Source organism: Rhodamnia argentea, chromosome 2 (assembly GCF_020921035.1).
Source record: "Rhodamnia argentea isolate NSW1041297 chromosome 2, ASM2092103v1, whole genome shotgun sequence".
Lineage (NCBI taxonomy): Eukaryota > Viridiplantae > Streptophyta > Magnoliopsida > Myrtales > Myrtaceae > Rhodamnia > Rhodamnia argentea.
The window spans coordinates 6,387,551-6,409,163 of NC_063151.1; the positions used below are offsets into that span (position 1 = coordinate 6,387,551).

Here is a 21,613-nt window from a genome sequence, read left to right on the forward strand (position 1 = left end):
TTTTCATGCCCTCCTTCCTCTCCGACTCGCGTGTCCCCGAGCGTGTCGGATGCGTGTCCCTCTCCGATACGTGTCCGACACTGACGCGGTTGCCTTTTTCACGTGTCGGTGCTTCAGAGGTCCAAACTCTTTTACCGCTAATACCACAGTAACATCAGAAACATAAAGGATTAATAGCAGTCGCGACCCCAGTCCAGGGAAAGAAATAGCATGGGCTGGGCAAAGCTATCAAACAGCACAATAATTTAGAAGCGATAGGGAGGATTAATGAGCAGCATCCCAGCAACGGCGGAACAGAACATCTTCTATATATATGTTATCATCAAAGGTGAATTCTATAACTCGTCCATATCTACACCTATGTACATTATCCAAAATCATCCGCAAAAAACATCCAGCAGGTTACTGATCCCTATTCAAGAAGAACCTTAATCTGTGTTGCTATCGAAAAAAGTTGGTCTCAATCAAGAAGTTATTTGGATATTCACTTCATCGCCGGAGCTGGAGCTGGAGCTGGAGCCGGAGGCATAAATTTCTCCAAGTCCTTGACCCCGAGTCTACTGAAATCTTTCACCAGGATGCGAATATACGAAGACACGGTTTCCTTAAAGGCACGGGAGGTGGTGCGGGAGCCGCTCCTATGATCTGCATCGACATCTTGTATACCACCTTTAAGGAGGCATCCAACCTGAGCACCTTCTACGTATGCTTTACAAGCCATCAGAATGTCTGGAGCGCACTTGAAGAAATGACCCACAATAAGGTCCTCGAAATGCTGCAGCCAGAAATGAGAATCATAATGCAGCTAGATTTAAGAGGGTCGCATGCATCTCATCGTTAGCCAAAAGAATGTCTAGAATCCTAATACAAAATCCAAAGACCCACTCAATACGAATCGCTAAAGATTTTGCATTTCAACGCAAAAATATGAAAAAGGAACAGGGAATAAATGCAGAACATCAAAATAACATCAGACGAACTTAAACATGCAAAAGATTTCAGGGTTATCCAACTCCAAAATTTCTTCCAAAATTTAGTAGACTTCAGAGAAGAAATTGGGGAAGGGACTCCCAGGATTGTTTGACCAGATAAATAGCTTGCCTACTTTGGAAGTTAGTGGAGTTAGAAACCGAATTACCCAATGCCTTTATCGCAAACTAACACCAATAGCTGTAGAACTGCAAAAAGAACCAGCAAACATCCCCAATATCACTCCACAGTCATCTTCAACTTGACCTTTTATTAGTTCGTTAAAACACCAGAGTAAGAGATATTTCAGAAAAAGCAAGACCTGCTGCATCTCTAGATTAAACTTCTTACGAGAAAATAGAAACAAGACTCCACAGCAAGATGCCCCTTGCAGCCAAGAAAGGGAAAACTAGTATACAACCCGATATTGCTAAATGAAAGATGCCAACTAACTTGAATAAACCATCAAGCACCTAACCATGATTGAAAAAAGAACGAATGCTACATTGCTGAAGGCACTTCAATTAGTCTGCTACGAGAAGAAATATGGTGTAGTATTCGATAAATTCAAATATACACCTAAAGGTTTGTCCAACAACATTTTAACCTATTGCTCTTCTTTAAAGGAAAAAAAGAAAAAAGAAAAAAAAAACCACTCCCCATACTCATCAAGAAATCTGATTTCTAAACCGCAGATGTTGAGGATCACTCCCAACAGTCCATAACCACAAAACCACGCAATTATAACCAGTTGTTTCCATCTATATGTTTTCTCATTTGAAGAAGACACATGCAGGAATCTTACCATGTCATCTGTCTTATTAAGTTGGTGGCCAAAAAACAAAGGCTTTGCCACTGCAAAATCGCTGGCTTCAGCCTCTAATGGTGACAAAAACAATAAAGACAATGTAACTACTGCTATCAGGCAGATATGCCTTCGCACATCAAAGGTCTAACGCAAGATCATTTCATTAGAAAAGCACACCAAAAACAGTATGGTGCCAAATAAACTCGAGGACTCACATGCAGACTTCCTCACCATATACAACTTGGAATTTCATAGACCTAGAAGTCAAGCAATTTAAACAAACACCGTGTTACAGAAATATTATCATGAAACTTTGGCAACTCCCAACATCATATTTGGAAATCCACAATGATAGAAGTAAACAAGTACCATATTTGGGCCCTGTAGTCAAACACAAATCTGCGGAATATGCAAATAAACAAGTATTACCTTAGGAGGTTTCTTCAATGTATAGGTCATTGTTCTCAGGGAAAGGATGAATGTATCTTCATTATATCTCATGGATGTCGTTTCTCCCTGATCTGTGTTCATTGTCCTCTCATATCCAGGCTCATTAAAATAGGGTTTTGAGTTTAATATAAGCCCCTGTATGGATACCAGAACTTGCAGTGCGGTAGAAACGCCAGGAAGCCACCTCTCATTCTTGTGATGACCAGACCAAGTGCCCAGGAGGCTGAGGCACACCTTGCCGCAGTTATACAGATTTGGATTGATGCGAAGCCCACCAGAATGATAGTAAACTTTCTGAAATTGAGATCCTTAGAATCAGTGCACAGTACACACGAAACAATTGCATAAATATATAACGATTCATTCAAACACATACTGGAGGTACATTAGGATAACCGGAAGGAAAGGAAACATCAAAGAAGAAAAGACCGTCATGGTAAGGGGTGCCTTCAGCTCCAATGATGACAGCCCTCAAGAGATCCATTCGTGTTTCATAAACCCTTACAAAAATGGTATCTGTGAAGGTAATAACATGCAAGGAAAAGAGTCAGAACATGGCCTCCACTGCTGCTAAGGCAGCTAAAAGCCAATAAGTCCCATATAGTTTACCCACCTTCATTCTTTTTTCCTTTGTTTGATAAGTCACACAGAGAACTTTGTTAAAACTATTCAGGTATATCAGTTCCCCAACTTACAACTTACATTTTTACCATAGGCTTGGCCTTTGCCAAAAGTAAATATAGAAGATGCTAATCGATATTATGCTCAATCATGAAAATAATATGAGCATCAAGAACATTGAGGATATTTATTTTAGAGAGTCTTCACCCTCAAAGGGACAACTAACCACAAAGATCCCAAGAAAGAGGCAATCACAACAGTGAGAGGCACAAACCCAAACCTGGCAAATCCTTCTCAAGAATCTTCCACTCCTCCTGTATTCTCTTCGCCCAGTTCTTCGAAGGCTGTGAGGCTGATGGAGTTAGAGAACTGTATGACTTACAAAATTTCATCAAAAGAGGTACTGAAAATATTTTTTAGAGTACTCACTTGCTTTGCTCCACAACTATCACTTTTATAATGATGATCAGAAAAATCTTGAACAGTGTCGAATTGTTTAAAAAGCTTGAACTTTCTCATAACATCCTCTTCAACACCATTACCTTGAACTTCTGTCAAATTATCAGGCCACTTGCCGTCTTCCTCTTCCGCCGGAAGAATATGTACAGTGGGATGCAAAGGTGACACATAACTAGAATAAGCAGAATGATGTTTATACGATTGACCCTTGATATTCTTAGGATGGCCCAACACCCATGAGCTAAATGCTTCTGATCCAGGAGTAGGGGTGTGCGTGCCTGCTTGAACTGGAAATGCAGGGCCAAAAGAAAAGCCACCACCGGGATTGTTTCCACTGTTGTTGATAACTTCGCCCCATAGAGGAGCCTCAACTCCAGGAGGAGGCTTTATAAGATCAAATTTATTTACAGCACTGGGTTTAGAAGAACTGCCGGATGCATCTGGTGTCTTCTTATTTCGAAAAGGCTCAAAAAAGCGCCGAGGCTTAAACGATTCCAATCCAAATGCAAAGCTCTTGGAATTGCCACTACGTTGTGAAGAAGCACGATTCTTTTTACTTTGGCCAGCCTGTGTGAATAAATAAGGGGTTGATGTATCCATCAAAGTAGGATGACTTGCTGCATCGACGAGGCCTGACAGACCATGGCTACTAACTGAAGTATGGTTCGCCTGAGTTTGCACAGGCTCCGTCAAGCCAGTATGCTCCATCTCCTGGAGGTTCAATGAGGCCTCAGTATTTATCAGAGAGCTTGAACCATTCGCACTACTTCCACCACCAGCCTCATTTTTATACTTGGGGAGATCCGACAACCAAGGTATAGGTGCTTCCACACCTGGAGGTATATCCATGTTATCAAAATGAGCTTGTAGTGTATCGTATTGATCAACATCCAGTACATCTTCAAAAATGTCCATGTAGTCTTCGTCATAAGGAGATGGATCATAAATTTGGCCATCCAGATGTACAAAGGCATGTGAATCCTGTGCTAAACCGTCAAGTGGAATGCCCCCGTTAATTGATCCATCAGCACTACCATTGACACCATCATCCTGTTGAATCAAATATTAAATGAAACAGAGACATAAGCCAAAGAATTTTTACAGACATCGAGCTTTCGGAAGGGTCAATTTCACAATTGACTAAATAAAATTATCACTTAGGATCCCCCAATCACTAAGCTTTAAGATATTCTGAGAATATCACTCAAGTTCATTATTTCATTCTAATCATTGCATCCAGCTTTACTGAGTTTCAAATGACGAACACAAGGCATAATCTTGGACTGAACAAGGCATTCATGTGTTGATGAGGCAAACTTAAGCCCTAAGAACAAAAAGTAAGTCACAGCCACCCAAATCCACCTGCCAACTGTAGATCGGTGTTGGGGTACTGTCAAAGGAGATCAAGTCTGATTAACAACCAGATTTAGGGAAGATTTGGTCCAAACCTTTGTCCATTTGGTATAGAAATGAAATATGAAGTCCGTGGACTAATAGGATCAAATTAAAATTCAGCAATCAATCCAAGTGAGAACTGAACAGTTCAATAACCCAAACTGCAATTTGACAGAGGCAGAAAGAAAACAATTTCATATGCTATAGAAAGAGTAAGAAACTAAATGACAAGAATCACGTACCCCTATTTGACCATTGCAGTAATCATCAACATCGATCACTGCTTTGCCTTTCCTCATCGCATCAACTTTTTTATCAATGACCATAAGATCAGCACAATCATCATCATTGTCAATATCAATTACTTCATGGAAAACGACCTGCACAGCGGTTTATGCAAGTGTAATATGTCCATACTTAAAGATAAGAGCAGCATAAAATAGCAGTACAAAAAAAAAAGCTGCCATAAAAAGCTGCCATAAATACTATGTTACTAGAAAGACAAGCAACTTAATGTTGTTTTAAAAAGAGTGACCAAGTACCCCTAGTAAGTTTCTTCGAGCAGCTTCAATATAGAAAGATAACTGGATAGATGCAACTTCATTGACATAAAGGATTTAAGGTGAAGCACTTTAATACTTCGATAAAATGAGGCAGCCATGTTACAGGAGCTAGAGCCTAATGCACATCATTAAATGACAAAATCTTGGTTGTAATTCCTTTCTGACAAGCTTCACAGCTTTCTTACAAATGTATATATCAATAGTGCCATGGGAGTGTCGCATGTTGGAAAGATGATGCTTCCTGCGTTTGGCTTTATGTTAGAAAACATAAGAAAAAAATGTTCCCTTTGCCTAGAAGTCACACTAAACCTCACTTTGGTTTAAAAGGATAAACAATTCGTTTCGATGGAAACTTAAATAACAAGTATTTAGGTCTATGCATTCACCGACATGCTGCTTATATTGACCCACAGATATTAATCGACAATTTGATTAACCCTCCCCATTCCCAGGCTAAGTGTAAGACCTTGGTACTCAAAGATATTCAACATCTCAATCCAATTTCAAGAATAGGCGTAAGTACAAAGGAAATCACATGATCAAAGGAAAACGAACTTCAAATAGTCCAGCAGATAAAATAATAGCCAGAGTTATTTCCCATAAAAATCTGAAGCAGGAAAAGCTCAATAGAAGTTTTCTTGAAGAGTTCTTGACGGGCTCGACAATTCCACGTCCCTGTTTATCTGATCTGGACAATAATCTGGTCACCACAAAGTGATTCACACCGAAAACTTTCCCAGTACTGAAATCTAGCATTTGATTGGACCCATTACATCAAGTTCCACAACAAAGGCGAATACTGAGAAGGGCGGTTTCAAAGTTTAGACCCTACAACATAATCTCCACCTAACATCCATTCTACGTTGGAAGACCGAAAATTAACATCTAGTATCCCTCAAAATATTGCTAACTCAAATTTTACTGAACAGGACATATACGGAACAAGGAACAAAGATGAACGCAAATTTCAAACAATGTCCAATATATGCTTAGACCACAAACCAAGAAACTGAAGAGAAAACAAGGTTTATCCAATGAACCACTCAATACCGATAATATAAGACTCCACAGCAACCGAAGCCAAAACAAACGGCATCGAAATAGACAATCGAGTCAATCTCGATGATTAATGTGAATTCACACTCTTCTTTACTTTTTAACAGCATTTTATGAATCTCCTCTTTCCAAGGTGATGACTGATATCTTCCAGTGAGAAAACCCAAAATTACCAGACCCATATTTCAATCAACCAGGCATAAAAGAAACACAGATTGACGCAAATTTCGATCATTTTACAGCATCTAGTTCGTCCAGCAGCTGGAAAACAAGCTAGAGGGGAAAAACGAGGTTCCACTCTATGGTTGCGACCCCAGCCCGCTCGATACAGGTCACACAACACTCTCGGAGTGTTAGAAGCGACCAAAATCGAGTAAAAGAACGACGATCAAGTGAATAATCCCGCTGATCGAAGCAAATTCACACTCTAAAGGACGAAAAGGAAAAGACTTTTTTCTCAATTTGAATCAAACCTCTTTTTGCTTAGGCTCCTTGGAGGAGCGACGAACGGGAGGCGCGATTTCGACGACGTCGGAGTCCATGAACGCACCTGGCCTCGAGAACGCTCGCTTCCTGTTCGGGCAGACACAGAGAGAGAGACAGAGACAGACGAAATTGATCAGACACTGAAGCGAGCGAGAGTGTCTGTGGGTGTGTGCGCGCGCTTGCTGGCGTGCGGGTGTTAGATTAGCGCAGAGAGAAAGAGAGAGACTTGGAATTGTGGGGAATGAGGGCATCAAGCGGCGGCGGCTGCATGAACGGCTCGGCGATCGGCGGCCCGACTGGGCGGAGAGGGGGCGGCGCCGCGGAGGGAGAGGGGAGGCTCGGCTCGCCCACGAAGCGTCTTCAAGGAAATTTGATTCGGGGAATAATTCCGTTCCAGAGTCTAGAGAGAGAGAGAGAGAGAGAGAGAGGGTGAGAGGCTTTTCGGCTTCGCGCGTGTTCGGGTCGTTTGGGTTTTCGGAGAGGAGAGGAGAGGAGAGAAGAGAAGAGAGATCAAAGAGAGAAGAAAGACTCCCCGAGTAGAGAGAGAGACTCCCAATTTTTGCTGAAACCCACTGCGCCTCTCTCCCCCAATCTGTATTTCGCTCTGCTTCCTGGTTTTGTAGGGCCCCGATCGCCTGCGGTCGCGCCTACGCGAGTGACCCCTCCTGGAGCGGTCGATCGGAGTACATGGAGTCCCGCCCGAGCCGTCGATTTGGCGGACTCGGACGCACCTCGCTGTTGACAAATTCGGTAAAGTTGTGCGGGTTTTCGTCAAAATTTTGATGGGATGAGGTGATCTTTTCCTGTACTAGCGTTTCCTTTTCCTTTTCCTTTTCCTTTTCCTTAAAGGCACGTGGATTTTTTTTTATGGTCAGAAAGCCACGTGGATTTATTGGAAAGGATATCTTATTGCAGAAACATTTTTTTTATTTTTTTTTTTTTTTTTTTTTCTTACAATAACGTGATTGTCTATAAAATTTCTCGAGGAAGCAAAACTGTGGGGACACACGAATGTTCTAATTATAAGAATTTTTTTTATAATTTAGTGTTTAAGATATGATTACTCATATAAAATCAGGAGAAAATAAAAAAAATAACTCAAAATTTTTTTTCTTTTTTCCATTAAAAATTCTCTTTCGATATTTTGTCCCTCGAAAAAATTAAAAGATAATTAAAGAAAGGAACCGTGCGTTGGGTGGGTTGCAGTTGCGCTCTGCTGTGGGTGAATGCAGTGGAGCGCGCCCCAGGCTTGGCAGCCAAGCTTTGTGATAATCCTATGTCATATGAATATACACCCATTTTCCGCTTATTTTTTTCTCTGCGGAAAATAAAAGGCGATGTGTATCTCGCTTTGCCGACCGTCGGATGCGCTCGGCACCCTCGCTCACGCAAATCGCATCGACGGACGCAATTGCAACTGAAGGTGGGCCCCGGCGCGGGCTGATCGAACGTTGAAAAAAAGGAAAAAGAAAATTGACCGAATTTTTTTTTTTTTCCCCACGCGAAGGAAAGGACTGTGGTGGGACCCGCCGAGGTTTTCGCAGAATACTATGAAGCTTTTCCCTTCTGGGAAAAAAACACAAATCTTTTTTTTTCCGAAGTATCCCCCGGTTTTTTCTCCAGAAAAGGGGTTTGATCCCGATTTTCAAAAATCCGAAACGAAGCTGGGGAGGAAACACTCGCATGATTTCCCTTCAAATCTCCCTCCTCGACCAAATTCGCGTTGAGCCAAACAATCTCACAAGGAAATGTTGGCGTGATTTCTAAAGGATCGATTCGATCCTGTTTATTTTTCCGATCCGACGATCGGATATTGATCCAACCCCCTCGAAAGGAGATTAAAAAGTTTTACGATTCTAAATAGATGTCAATCCCTCGTTCAAATCGCGAGAATCTTGAATACGTCTGGGAGCATCAAACTGTCTTCAGTCTAGGAAGGGGAAGAAGGATTTCTCTGAATATGAAGGGGAATGCGGTGATTGTGATTTGGGGTTTTTGGATTGTTTTGATAGAGCCCCCGTCGTTTTTTCGTATTGGCACGTGGGAATGGTTCTTGCAAACTTTTCGGTTTTGGGTCAATGCAAAATTTAGAGGGCTGACATTGGAGTGACTCCAAGCCCATTTTTCCAGCTGAAAGACAAACCTTAGGCCCAAAAAAGTGATTGGACGACATGAAGTTTTGGCCCATTAAGAGTTAAAGTTGAGATGAATTGTTAGAAATCTGGGATCCAGATTCATGGACATGATAGCCAACCCAAACCCAATTTTTAGATTTGCTCCTACAGTTGAAATTTAGAAAGAAAAAAAATTCAGTATTATATGGGTGTAGCAGCCAATACTTCAAGATGACCACGAGATCAGTAAGTATATTGATCTTGTGCATCTGCATACACTCTTATAAATATGTGCGTGATTGAACGGTTGGCGTGATTGAACAGTTTGTGTTATATATTGATCTTGTGCATTTGCATACCCTCTTATAAATATGTTCTTTTAAGGGACATGATTGAACAGTTTGCATTATTACAAGGATGTCCAATGCCTCCATCTTATCCTTGAATTGAAGTCATAACTATTTAGTGAACGGAAAAATCCATTAGATAATGAACTGTTGGTTCTTTTTTAGTTTTCGATATATAGATAGTGAACGGCCTTTTTAAAACAAAACGAGTTCTTTCCCGTCACTTTGAATGGAAATGAAAAAGAAAAATATTGAATTGACTCCTTCAATCTCGATGATTAAAATGAAATAATAATAATATACTATTATTTCGGTGGAGCGGTTCTTTTATGCAAACTAAGCTTGTGATAGGACCGTGGAACATAATTAATTGAGTGGTAGAGTTGTGGAAACATCTCTTTCTTCCCTATTTTGGACATTAGCTCCACGGAACAATTCAATTCTATTACTTTTGCTATTATCAATAATATTTTATTACCTAATTAAATTAACTGCTTTTTTAGTAGGTACACTTTCTCTTTGTGGTATTCCTCCACTTGACACCAAGCCCTTATTGTAGCCCGCTCTTCTGAATCAGCTGCTTTATTCTTGGTACCAACAATTAAAAATTGTTTTCCCCTACTAATAGCAGTTTCTAAATATCAAAAACTTATTACGCGAATGGTCGATTAGTGAGTATCACATCTCAGCCAATCAATCGGTCCATTGATCCATCTTGAATATATCCAAAGAAAAAAAGGGGTTTGTCTATTCTGTCCAAAAAAAGCCTTGTATCAAGTACTCTCTTTACATTGCAAACATGACATGTTGAACCTACCCCAACCTAAAAAGACCTATTTACCATCATGCAGGCTTGAAACCTGCATTAATAAAGTGAAATATAATGATAAGGATGTGGCATGTTGAAAAGAAGGACGACAACCTGTTATTTTATGGATGACCGTGAGATGCGATTTGAAAACTCCAATACCAAAAGTGAATATGTTGTAATTGTAAATTTCTAAAAGGGAAGAGGATATTCAATACGGAGAGAGGTTGCATTCGTAAGTTTCCCTTCGTAAAATATGTTTGTATTCAAATACAAGTATATAATTGGAGTGTGAGCGACATAATGAAATTATGAGGAACAGTACTAGAAGGGAATCTCCCTCGATCTTTCTCTGTTGCACCAGCATGTTCATATTTCACTCACTGCGCGAGAGTGATGAAGACCAGAGAAAAGGAAGACATTGTTCAAACCACTGGACTTGGGAGATCTTATCTGTACTTATTGATCCCACTAGTCCTAAATTGCCATGCTTAGTCTCCAGCCTGTGGTCTCTATTGGCAAATGAATCACATCACGAGAAAAGAAAAGCTTTGCCTCCATTGCTTTTTAGAACCAATCGCCATCGAAAATAAAGCTTTTCCCATTTCGGGCAGAGCTTTCATGGAGGAAGAAAGAGATCCCTCAGGGTCAGACCACCTTCTATTTCCAGTAAATCTCAAGGGTACGTTTTGAACTGTTCAATCTATCTGATTGAGGGAATTCTTGGTGGTTAAACTCTACTGCAGCAATGATTTTGCAGGGGCATTCACCGACCGGTCGAGCATTTTCGGGGCCGATGTCTAAGTGGGGTGTTCTCGAAACGCAGCAATACGAAAAGATAGTATAGTTCAAAGATGGGGGCACGAAGATAAGAGTGGAAGATGCTCAAATGCCTGGGATTATCTATGCTTTCTTGGCAGAAAACGGAGGTTTTCCTTAGAAAGAAAGGGATCGAGACATAGTCATCTGTATACACAACATCTGTCTCAGATTCCATTGGTTGTCCACTCGGACATCTTTTCATGTCGTAGAAGAGCAAAAGTAATAGTATCGAAGCCACGGATGGATGGATGGAACAGAACTCAACTAGAAATTTATGCTTTATGTAGGTAAACACCAGCAGTATGGCATCTGGAACCCATGGAATCTGTGGTGTTTGATTTAGGCTTCAGTTCAAAAGGACAAAGACGTTGAGAAAAAACACTTTTCACCTTTCGAATGGCTCGTGCATACGAAGACAATGATATTTCATGGCACTGTGAACTATCCAAGGGTCGGCGAACTTTCGAGGTCATTGACATGCAGAATAACTTGTTCTGTGACTGATGTACCCAGTACAAGTCCTCCGTAAAGCATCTTTCTTTTCAGGCGGCAGCACTGAAAAAGATTTTTGTGGGACCTGTGACTGATGTGCGCAGTACAAGTCCTACGTAAAGCATCTTTCTTTTCATGCGGCAGCACTCAAAAAGATTTTTGTGGGACTCAGACCAGGACTAACTGGTCTAAAAGACTAAGCTTATAGATTTTTATGAAAATATTTTATTGAGGAGGTAAATAGAAGTCTGGAAAAATTTGAACTTAGGACCTCCTATTCTTATAGCATGAAAGATTTTTGTGGGACCACGACCAACTGCTTTAAAAGTTTAAAATGTTAAAAAAATGCGTGATTTAATATTTAATTACTCTAACAAGTACCACCCATTCACACAATGGGTTTAGCCTGTTAGGATGATCTTGTTCTACGAAGCTACGTAATACAATATCGATCCAAGTCGACCCATATTCACGATGGTTCTACAGTGTGTGGACAGGGAATGAGTCTTCTTCTTCCATGGAAAAATCCAGACCATGACAAAATCAAGCTGGCTGTTTGCTGCTTTTGACAGAGTGTAGCCAAAAAAAAAAAAAAAAACGATATCCTTAAAAATAAGAGAAGAGCAACAGTCCATGTCTGATCTCTCATCCCCTAAAGAATTCTGAAGTGGACATGAGAGGAGGAAATGAGGCCAAGCCCTCCATTATTAAGATTCCTTTGGATGGATCTGCAATGGCGTGTGCTGCTCTCATGCCTAGTTTGGGTCCCACACCGGCCATTCCCGTGGCCCCGCATCGACATGAACCTCCACCGGGGCCCCTTGACGTCTCATCTATAAATACCGAGGCATAGCAGAGGTTGGAGATATAGCAAGTCACATAGCAAAACAGAAACCTTCACATACAAGTCTCCAGGCTCATCTCGTGTTCAAACTCGATCACCATGTCGGACAAGTGCGGCAACTGCGACTGCGCTGACAAGAGCCAGTGCACGTAAGTGTTCACTATACTCTCAAAAAACTGAAATCAGTAGGCCTACTCATCATATAGCGAACGTGGTGCACTCGGCTTTGACAATCCATGAAACAAATGAAACGTGTTTTTGTCTGAGGCTGTGATGCACATGGTTCTGCTTCCAAATATCTGTACTTTGTGTTTCAGCAGTATAGAATTGGTTATTAAGGTGGAAATAGGAGGCATGTTAATGGTATTTACATATCTTTTGTGTTTCCACTTGCAATAAAAACATTGTGCTTCTTGATTACAGGAAGAAGGGAAGTAGCTATGCTGCTGATTTCGTGGAGACTGAGAAGAGGTAACTGTTCCGTTTTGCGGAGTAAAAAGTTTATAAGGGGTTATTAGAAATGCAATCTCCAATACCTGGACTAAGTTGCACAAGTCCTCGTTGAAATTCCTAGCCAGTAAGAACTTGCTCTTATGGAGGACACGAGGAGTCATCCAATACGGAAACGGATTGAATTCATGATTTCTAACCCCCAAATTGACAAATCAATCTTATCGAGGAGTAGGTAAGATGTATCTGGCACTTTTGTGGATGGAGACCCATAATTATGAGAACGAACCCTTGTAAAACACAGTAACAATAAAGGAGCAATATGAATGACACCGGAACTCAATCCGAGCAAGACAATGATTCATGTGAAACATCTGCTTCTACTCAGATCTGACAAAGAAAACCTGAGATTTCAGACTTGATGCCAAAGAAAGGATTCAAACTTTTTTCAATTTCCTCCCGAAAGCCAATTTGTTACATGGTATAAGTGCCCTGCAAATGATGACTTTCCTCTTCACCCCATGAAGTATCGAGATAGGTCTTCAGTTGTGTTCAGTTTTTGATGGTTTCCTTACTGATGCAGCTATGTAGAGACTGTTTTCGTGGATGCTCCAGCAGCTGAGCATGAAGGCCAGTGCAAGTGCAGCACCAGCTGCGCCTGCATTAATTGCATCTGTGGAAGTTACTAATAGGTAATAATGTTGCTGGGGTGTGATTTCAATATTGTCTTGTACTGTCCTTTGGCTGCTTCAGTGGCATCAGCATCATGGTGCAGATGCTTCACTTATAATGTCGTGTATCCCATCTTTATGGCTCAATGAACTAATATTTAGTATAAGCTCGAGTTCTGCCATTAATTGATTATTCAGTATGATGACCTCTCGATTTGTTAATGCAATATTTATGCCTGCATGATGAGTGAGCATCTACGGTGATGTGAAGGGTGCTAAAATTCAAAACCTTAAAGGAATTTCACAGAAAGAAGATAAAATCATCTAGATCATACTGTCAAATATTATTATCAAAGCATGAGATGCCAGTGATCGATGAGCAAGAATCAGGAGCAATAGATGATAGTTTTGAAAATTTTGGATGCTTCATCTTAAGCTTTTCACGGCCGCATAAAGACAGTTGAATAATCTGCAAAACAACTAAATATTTTGTGGCTACACAAGCTAGAATTCAATTAAGAGAAGGACAAAGAGAGGAAAAAGAAACAAAAGAAAGAAAAGGAAAGAGATATTTGTTAGCATATCCTCATTACAGGTTAAACAGGTCAGACATGTCAATAAGAAAGACAGAGAGGACACATTGTTATTATTAGCCAATCAAAATCTCGTCGATTGCGATGGAAGGTGAAACAGGTATTAATGTCCCGTTTAATGATGCCTCATCTCGCATTACAAGTAAATCCACCCACAAAATTCGTGGGAACATGTGAAGCCAGCCATGATAACTGAATCCGCAACAAGAAAAAAGGATAATAATCAAAAGCAAAGCAATAGTTCTCATGGAAAAAGCAGAACGCAAATTGATACATGAAAGAAAATAGTCTGGATCTGAAGTTCGTGATCAGGCAATCAACTGTATCATTCCATTAGGAAACTCATACTGACAAAATGATATCCTATCAAACTAACAAATGCTCAAACCTGCATATAAAATGCATTTGCACTCCATCAATATATTTTAAATAATATCAGCTCATTCCATTCGGCTTCAGCTTAGCTGCTTTAAGACATGAAAGCCCTCCATTTGAAAGCATTTGAGATGAGACTCAAATACTTTCTGCGTCTTCTTCACCGTGCTGCAAATTACATTTGTCTCGTAGCTTTTTAAGTGCCGGGACAAGATCAGAATATCTCTTTCTTCACTAGATGCTCGTGGCTGCTGAAACTTGGTCATGTTTTGACCCCGCAAGGCTGAGGCGGACGAAATACTCCATAAGGGAACTGCATCCATCATTGAACTTGAGAAACCGAAAAGCAATGATGGAAACCATACGTAGATTTCAATGTGAATAACGAAAAGAAAGTAAAATATGTGCTGGCTATACTAGCTACTAGTTTACAATTCCACACAAAGAGCAGGATATATCAGAAATTGAAACCACTGACTTAAGAAAGGGGTACGCTTGTCCTCAAGAGATTAGGATTATTTAAGCGAACTTTCCTAATACGATATGTTTTGCCCCATAAAAGAGATTATAGTACTCGGGAAAAAATTTGTTGCTGAGCAACTGTTAGCATCAGAATTAACATCTTCTACCCCTAGAAACCATTCAAAACTTACTGCTAATAGAACAGCTGATGAAAGATTGCATAATCGAGGTAAATGGAACTTAATGATCATCCAAGGTGAATTCAGGCTTAGGACTTCTTGTAGTAGTCAGGATATAGCAAAAAGAAAGTGGATGACTGCATCCTCGGATGGATATATTAAATGGATCAGTCTTTTTTTCCTTCTTAGCCTTCTTCCCTCTTTACTAAGTACGAGGATGCTAGATGATTCAGATTGTACTCTGGAACACTCTGTCCTTAACAAATCCCACCATGATTAGCAGGAAGCCGACAGCCACAAGCAGCAAACCCGAAAAGGAATAGGAGGTTCTGATTAAGAGTTGATCATGGGGCGTAGATCCTTGAAGCTTCTTTGCTGAAACCTCAGAGGAGTAGAACATCATAAGGCCTCCACAAGCTATGGCTACCAGAGAATGGAGTGTACAGATCAAGAAAAACCCAGAAGAACCCATCACTGGATAAGCACTCCCAAGTCACGATTCACGAACAACCCCGTATCTCCTCAGACACCAACACAAACTAATGAAAGTGGCAGGAGAAACCAACAAACCACATAAACCCTATTCATCCAAAACAAGAAAGGCCATAAAGATCCCAACTTTCAGTCCAGAATTTAAGCACCAGCCGTTCACTGCCTCAATTCTCCACACGGCCAATGTTCCTGTAACAAGAATAAGAAGCTCAAACAAAAAACAAACATCATATGAACATCGAGCTTGCGAGCATCGGTCAACAACCTACAATGACATACAGGTGAACAAAATCCCATAAATTTCATGAAAACAGATGGACGACTCCACATACAAGAGCTGACACAACGACCTTAGATACGGACCATGATCATCACCTCAAAACCGAATCTTTAAGAGGAGAGAGCAACGAATGATCAAACTTTCTTTTGAAATTCAGACTCCAAGTGGCAAGTCGTTCTAAACTCATGATGATTATGAGAGAGAGAGAGAGAGAGAGAGATTACCCAGATGATTATATCCTAATGCATTGCCTTCCTAACCGGACCCTGAATTCTCTTTTCTAGAGGATGAGCAACAAAAGCTTAAGCATTAAGAAAAATACAAATTCCTTCTCGATGACAAGGAGATTGCTTTTTCCTTCTTGATGCCTCCCCCGCGCAAAAAAGGAAAATGCCTTTCTTTACCCGGTCACTTCTTTGCTTGTCCTGCTAAGGAAGTTCAGAAGAACTTCTTTGCTTGTCCTGCTAAGGAAGTTCAGAAGGAAAATGCCTTTCTTTACCCGGTCACTTCTTTGCTTGTCCTGCTAAGGAAGTTCAGGGCTGCTGCATCATGTCATGCCAGACTAATAAAGTAAGAGCTAAGGATAAAAACCTTGGCTTAATAAAGAAAGCAACGATGGCACAAGACAAGGGAAGCTGCTGAGAAATTAAAAAGAATTTGCCAATTTAGGATAGATTATCAACAACCGAATCGAAAAAAATTGAACTTTCATATTTTATGAGAGACATGAAGTTTATGGGTGGGGTTCGGACCTTTTCGATCTGTTCAATAGATAAAACAGTATTCATCAATGGAGTATTGAAGCGTTGAGATCATGTAGGCGACCAGTCATCGTCGGTATACTTTAACAATGATTTTGCAATGTGTGAATTTTTCTAATAGAGAAAAATTGTCCAAAAAATGTCAAAGTTATTTCACTTTTGTCAATTCAACTATAAATTTTTTAATCGTGTTAATTAAGTCCTAAATCTTTTCACGTTTTACCAATTACGCTCAGCTGCGTGTGAATGCAGTGGAGCGCGCCTCAGACTTGGCAACCAAGATTGTGATAATCCTATGATATATAAATATATGCCGATTTTCCACTTGTTTTTTCTCTGTGGAAAATAAAAAGGCGATGTGTATCTCGCTTTGCCGACCGTCGGATGCGCTCGGCATCCTCTCTCACGCAAATCGCATCGACGGACGTAATTGCAACTGAAGGTGGGCCCCGGCGCCGGCTGATCGAATGTTGAAAAAAAGAAAAGAGAAAGTTGACCGATCCCACTCGAAAGAAAGGACTGTGATGGGACCCGCCGAGGTTTTCGCAGAATACTATGAATCGGATAAAACTTTTCGCTTCTGGGAAAAAAAACAAATCTTTTTTTTCCCGAAGTATCCCTCGGTTTTTTCTCCGGAAAAGGGATTTGATCCCTATTTTCAAAAATCCGAAACGAAGCTGGGGAGGAAACACTCACATAATTTCCCTTCAAATCTCCCTCGTCGGCCAAATCCACATCGAGCCAAACATTCTTACAAGGAAATATTGACGTGATTTCTAATGAATCGATGCCAATTTTGATTCGATCGTTTTATTTTTCTGATCCGACGATCAGTTATTGATCCAATTTTTTTAAAAGAAGATCAAAAGGTTTCGCGATTCTAAATAGATGTTATCCCTCATTCGAATCACGATTTCTTTAGCAGAGAATCTTGAATAGGCCTCGGAGCATCAATCTATCTTCAGTTTAGGAAGGGGAAGAAGAATTTCTTTGAATATGAAGGGGAATGCGGTGATTGTGATTTGGGGTTTTGGATTGTTTTGATAGAGCCCTCGTCGTTTTTTTGTATTGGCACGTGGGAATGGTTCTTGCAAATCTTTCGGTTTTGGGTCAATGCAAAATTTGGAGGGGTGGCATTGGAGTGACTCAAGCCCATTTGTCCAGCTTAAAGACAAACCTTAGGCCCAAAAAAGTGATTGGACGACATGAAGTTTTGGCCCATTAAGAGTTAAAGTTGAGATGAATTGCTAGAAATCTGGGATCCAAATTCATGGACATGATAGCCAACCCAAACCCAATTTTTAGCTTGCTCCTACAGTTGAAATTTAAAAAAAAAAAAAATCAGTATTATGTGGGTGTAGCAGCCAATGCTTCAAGATGACCACGAGATCAGTAAGTATATTGATCTTGTGCATCTGCATACACTCTTATAAATATGTTCGTTTAAGGTATGTGATTGAACAATTGGTGTGATTGAATAGTTTGTGTTATATATTGATCTTGTGCATTCGCATACGCTCTTATAAATATGTTCTTTTAAGGGATATGATTGAATTGTTTGCACTATTATGAGGACCTCCAATGCCTCCATCCCTTGTATCAAGTACTCTCTTTACATTTCAAACCCGGCACTTTGAACCTCCCCCAACCTAAAAAGACCTATTTACCATCATGCAGGCTCGAAACCTGCATTAATAAAGTGAAATATAACGATAAGGATGAGGTACGTTGAAATGAAGGACGACAACCCGTTATTTTATGAATGATCTTTAGATGCGATTTGAGAAATCCAATACCAAAAGTGAAGATGGTAATTGTAAATTTCTAAAAGGGAAGAGGATATTCAATACGGAGAGAGGTTGTATTTGTAAGTTTCCCTTCGTAAAATATCTTTGTATTCAAATACAAGTATATAATTGGAGTGTGAGCGACATGATGAAATTATGAGGAACGGTACTAGAAGGGAACCTCCCTCGATCTTTCTCTGTCGCACCGGCATGTTCATATTTCGCTCTCTGTGCGAGAGTGATGAAGACCAGAGAAAAGGAAGACATTGTTCAAACCACTGGACTTGGGCGATCTTATCTGTACTTATTGATCCCACTAGTCCTAAATTGCCATGCTTAGTCTCCACTCTGTGGTCTCTATTGGCAAATGAATCACATCACAAGAAAAGAAAAGCTTTGCCTCCATTTCTTTTTAGAACCAATCGCCATCGAAAATAAAGCTTTCCCCCATTTCGGGCAGAGCTTTCATGGAGGAAGAAAGCGATCCCTCGGGGCCAGACCACCTTCTATTTCCACTAAATCTCAAGGGTAAGTTTTCAACTGTTCAATCTATCTGATTGAGGGAATTCTTGGTGGTTAACCTCTACTGCAGCGATGATTTTGCAGGGGCGTTCACTGACCGGTCGAGTATTTTCGGGCCCATGTCTAAGTGGGGTATTCTCGAAACGCAGCAATACGAAAAGATAGTATAGTTCAAAGATTGGGGCACGAAGATAAGAGTGGAAGATGCTCAAACGACTGGGATTATCTATGCTTTCTTGGCAGGCAGCAGAGTTTTTCCTTAGAAAGAAATGGATCGAAACAGTCATGGGTATACACAACATCTGTCTTTCTCAGATTCCATTAGTTGTCCACTCGGACATCTTTTCATGGCGTCGAAGAGCAAAAGTAATAGTATCAAAGCCACGAATGGATAGATGGAACAGAACTCAACTAGAAATTTATGCTTTACGTACGTAAAACACCAGCACTACGGCGTCTGGAATCCATGGAATCTGTGGCGTTTGATTTAGGCTTCAGTTCAAAAGGACAGACATTGAAAAAAAAAAAACACTTGTCACCGTTTGAATGGCTTATAGATACCAAGACAGTGATATTTCATTGCACTGTGGACTATCCAAGGGTCGACGAACTTTCGAGGTCATTGACATGCACAATAACTTGTTCTGTGACTGATGTGCCCATTACAGGTCCTACGTAAAGCTTCTTTCTTTTCATGCGGTAGCACCACCCATTCATACAATGAGTTTAACCTGTTAGGATGATCTTGTTCCACGAAGCTACGTAATACAAGATCGATCCGAGTCTATCCATATTCACGACCGTTCTACAGTGTGTGGACAGGGAATGAGTCTTCTTCCTCCGTGGAAAAATCCAGACCAAGCCAAAATCAAGCTGGTTGTTTGCTGGTTTTGACATAGTGCATAGCCAAAAAAGAAAAAAACGATATCCTTAAAAATAAGAGAAGAGCAACAGTCCATGTCTGATCTCTCAACCCCAAACGAATTCTGAAGTGGACATGAGAGGAGGAAATGAGGCCAAGCCCTCCATTATTAAGATTCCTTTGGATGGATCTTCAATGGCGTGTGCTGCTCTCATGCCTAGTTTGGGTCCCACACCGGCCATTGCCGTGGCCCCGCATCGACATGAACCTCCACCGGAGCCTCTTGATCTCTCATCTATAAATACCGAGGCATAGCAGAGCTTGGAGATATAGCAAGTCACAAAGCAAAACAGAAAACTTCACATACAAGTCTCCAGGCTCATCTCGTGTTCAAACTCGATCACCATGTCGGACAAGTGCGGCAACTGCGACTGCGCTGACAAGAGCCAGTGCACGTAAGTGTTCACTATACTCTCAAAAAACTGAAATCAGTAGGCATACTCATCATATAGCGAACGTGGTGCACTCGGCTTTGACAATCCATGAAACAAATGAAACGTGTTTTTGTCTGAGGCTGTGATGCACATGGTTCTGCTTCCAAATATCTGTACTTTGTGTTTCAGCAGTATAGAATTGGTTATTAAGGTGGAAATAGGAGGCATGTTAATGGTATTTACATATCTTTTGTGTTTCCACTTGCAATAAAAACATTGTGCTTCTTGATTACAGGAAGAAGGGAAGCAGCTATGCTGCTGATTTCGTGGAGACTCAGAAGAGGTAACTGTTCCGTTTTGTGGAGTAAAAGTTTATAAGGGGTTATTAGAAATGCAATCTCCAATACCTGGACTAAGTTGCACAAGTCCTCGTTGAAATTCCTAGCCAGTAAGAACTTGCTCTTGTGGAGGACACGAGGAGTCATCCAATACGGAAACGGATTGAATTCATGATTTCTAACCCCCAAATTGACAAATCAATCTTATCGAGGAGTAGGTAAGATGTATCTGGCACTTTTGTGGATGGAGACCCATAATTATGAGAACGAACCCTTGTAAAACACAGTAACAATAAAGGAGCAATATGAATGACACCGGAACTCAATCCGAGCAAGACAATGATTCATGTGAAACATCTGCTTCTACTCAGATCTGACAAAGAAAACCGGAGATTTCAGACTTGATGCCAAAGAAAGGATTCAAACTTTTTTCAATTTTTTTCCTCCCAAAAGCCAATTTGTTACCTGGTATAAGTGCCCTGCAAATGATGACTTTCCTCTTCACCTCATGAAGCATCGAGATAGGTCTTCAGTTGTGTTCAGTTTTTGATGGTTTCCTTACTGATGCAGCTATGTAGAGACTGTTTTCGTGGATGCTCCAGCAGCTGAGCATGAAGGCCAGTGCAAGTGCGGCACCAGCTGCGCGTGCATTAATTGCACCTGTGATCAGTGAGCACAGAGACCCCGTGCTCTATGCATGTTCTGTGGAAGTTACTGATAAGTAATAATGTTGTTGTGGTGTGATTTCATTATTGTCTTGTACTGTCCTTTGGCTGCTCCAGTGGCATCTGCATCATGGTGCAGATGCTTCACTAATAATGTCGTGTATCCCATCTTTAAGGCTCAATGAACTAATATTTAGTATAAGCTCGAGTTCTGCCGTTAATTGATTATTCAGTATGATGACCTCTCGATTTGTTATTGCAATATTTATGCCTGCATGATGAGTGAGCATCTACGGTGATGTGAAGGGTGCTAAAATTCAAATCCTTAAAAGGAATTTCACAGACAGAAGATAAAATCATCTAGATCATACTGTCAAATATTATTACCAAAGCATAAGATGCCAGTGATCGATGAGCGAGAATCAGGAGAAATAGATGATAGTTTCAAAAATTTTGGATGCTTCATCTTAAGCTTTTCACGGCCCGCATAAAGACAGTTGAATAATCT

At 40.6% G+C, this 21,613-nt stretch overlaps 1 protein-coding gene and 2 long non-coding RNA genes across 5 annotated transcripts; 2 read left to right on the plus strand and 1 right to left on the minus strand.

Moving 5' to 3' along the window:
• Positions 1-288: 288 nt before the first annotated feature.
• On the minus strand, positions 289-7,379 carry LOC115726275 (probable ubiquitin-conjugating enzyme E2 25). 3 transcript variants are annotated; one of them, XM_048274149.1, is made up of 8 exons: positions 7,034-7,379; positions 6,795-6,894; positions 4,945-5,082; positions 3,278-4,288; positions 3,129-3,192; positions 2,604-2,743; positions 2,207-2,521; positions 289-775 (listed from the first exon to the last, which is right to left on the minus strand). In XM_048274149.1, the coding sequence occupies exons 1-8, from the start codon at positions 7,075-7,077 to the stop codon at positions 485-487; spliced, it is 2,103 nt and encodes a 700-aa protein (XP_048130106.1). In that variant the 5' UTR covers positions 7,078-7,379; the 3' UTR covers positions 289-484. The 3 variants fall into 3 exon arrangements, with proteins under 3 accessions (XP_048130106.1, XP_030511927.1, XP_030511928.1); XM_030656067.2 differs by having other exon boundaries at positions 3,278-4,357; XM_030656068.2 differs by lacking the exons at positions 6,795-6,894; positions 7,034-7,379 and having other exon boundaries at positions 3,278-4,357; positions 4,932-5,082.
• Positions 7,380-12,224: 4,845 nt separating this feature from the next.
• On the plus strand, positions 12,225-13,522 carry LOC115726259. Its single transcript, XR_004013518.2, has 3 exons — positions 12,225-12,383; positions 12,658-12,705; positions 13,268-13,522. It is a non-coding gene; the product is annotated as an uncharacterized LOC115726259 (long non-coding RNA).
• A 6,443-nt stretch (positions 13,523-19,965) lies between these two features.
• LOC115731816 lies at positions 19,966-21,307 on the plus strand. Its single transcript, XR_004014285.2, has 3 exons — positions 19,966-20,123; positions 20,398-20,445; positions 21,011-21,307. It is a non-coding gene; the product is annotated as an uncharacterized LOC115731816 (long non-coding RNA).
• The last annotated feature ends 306 nt before the right edge of the window (positions 21,308-21,613 follow it).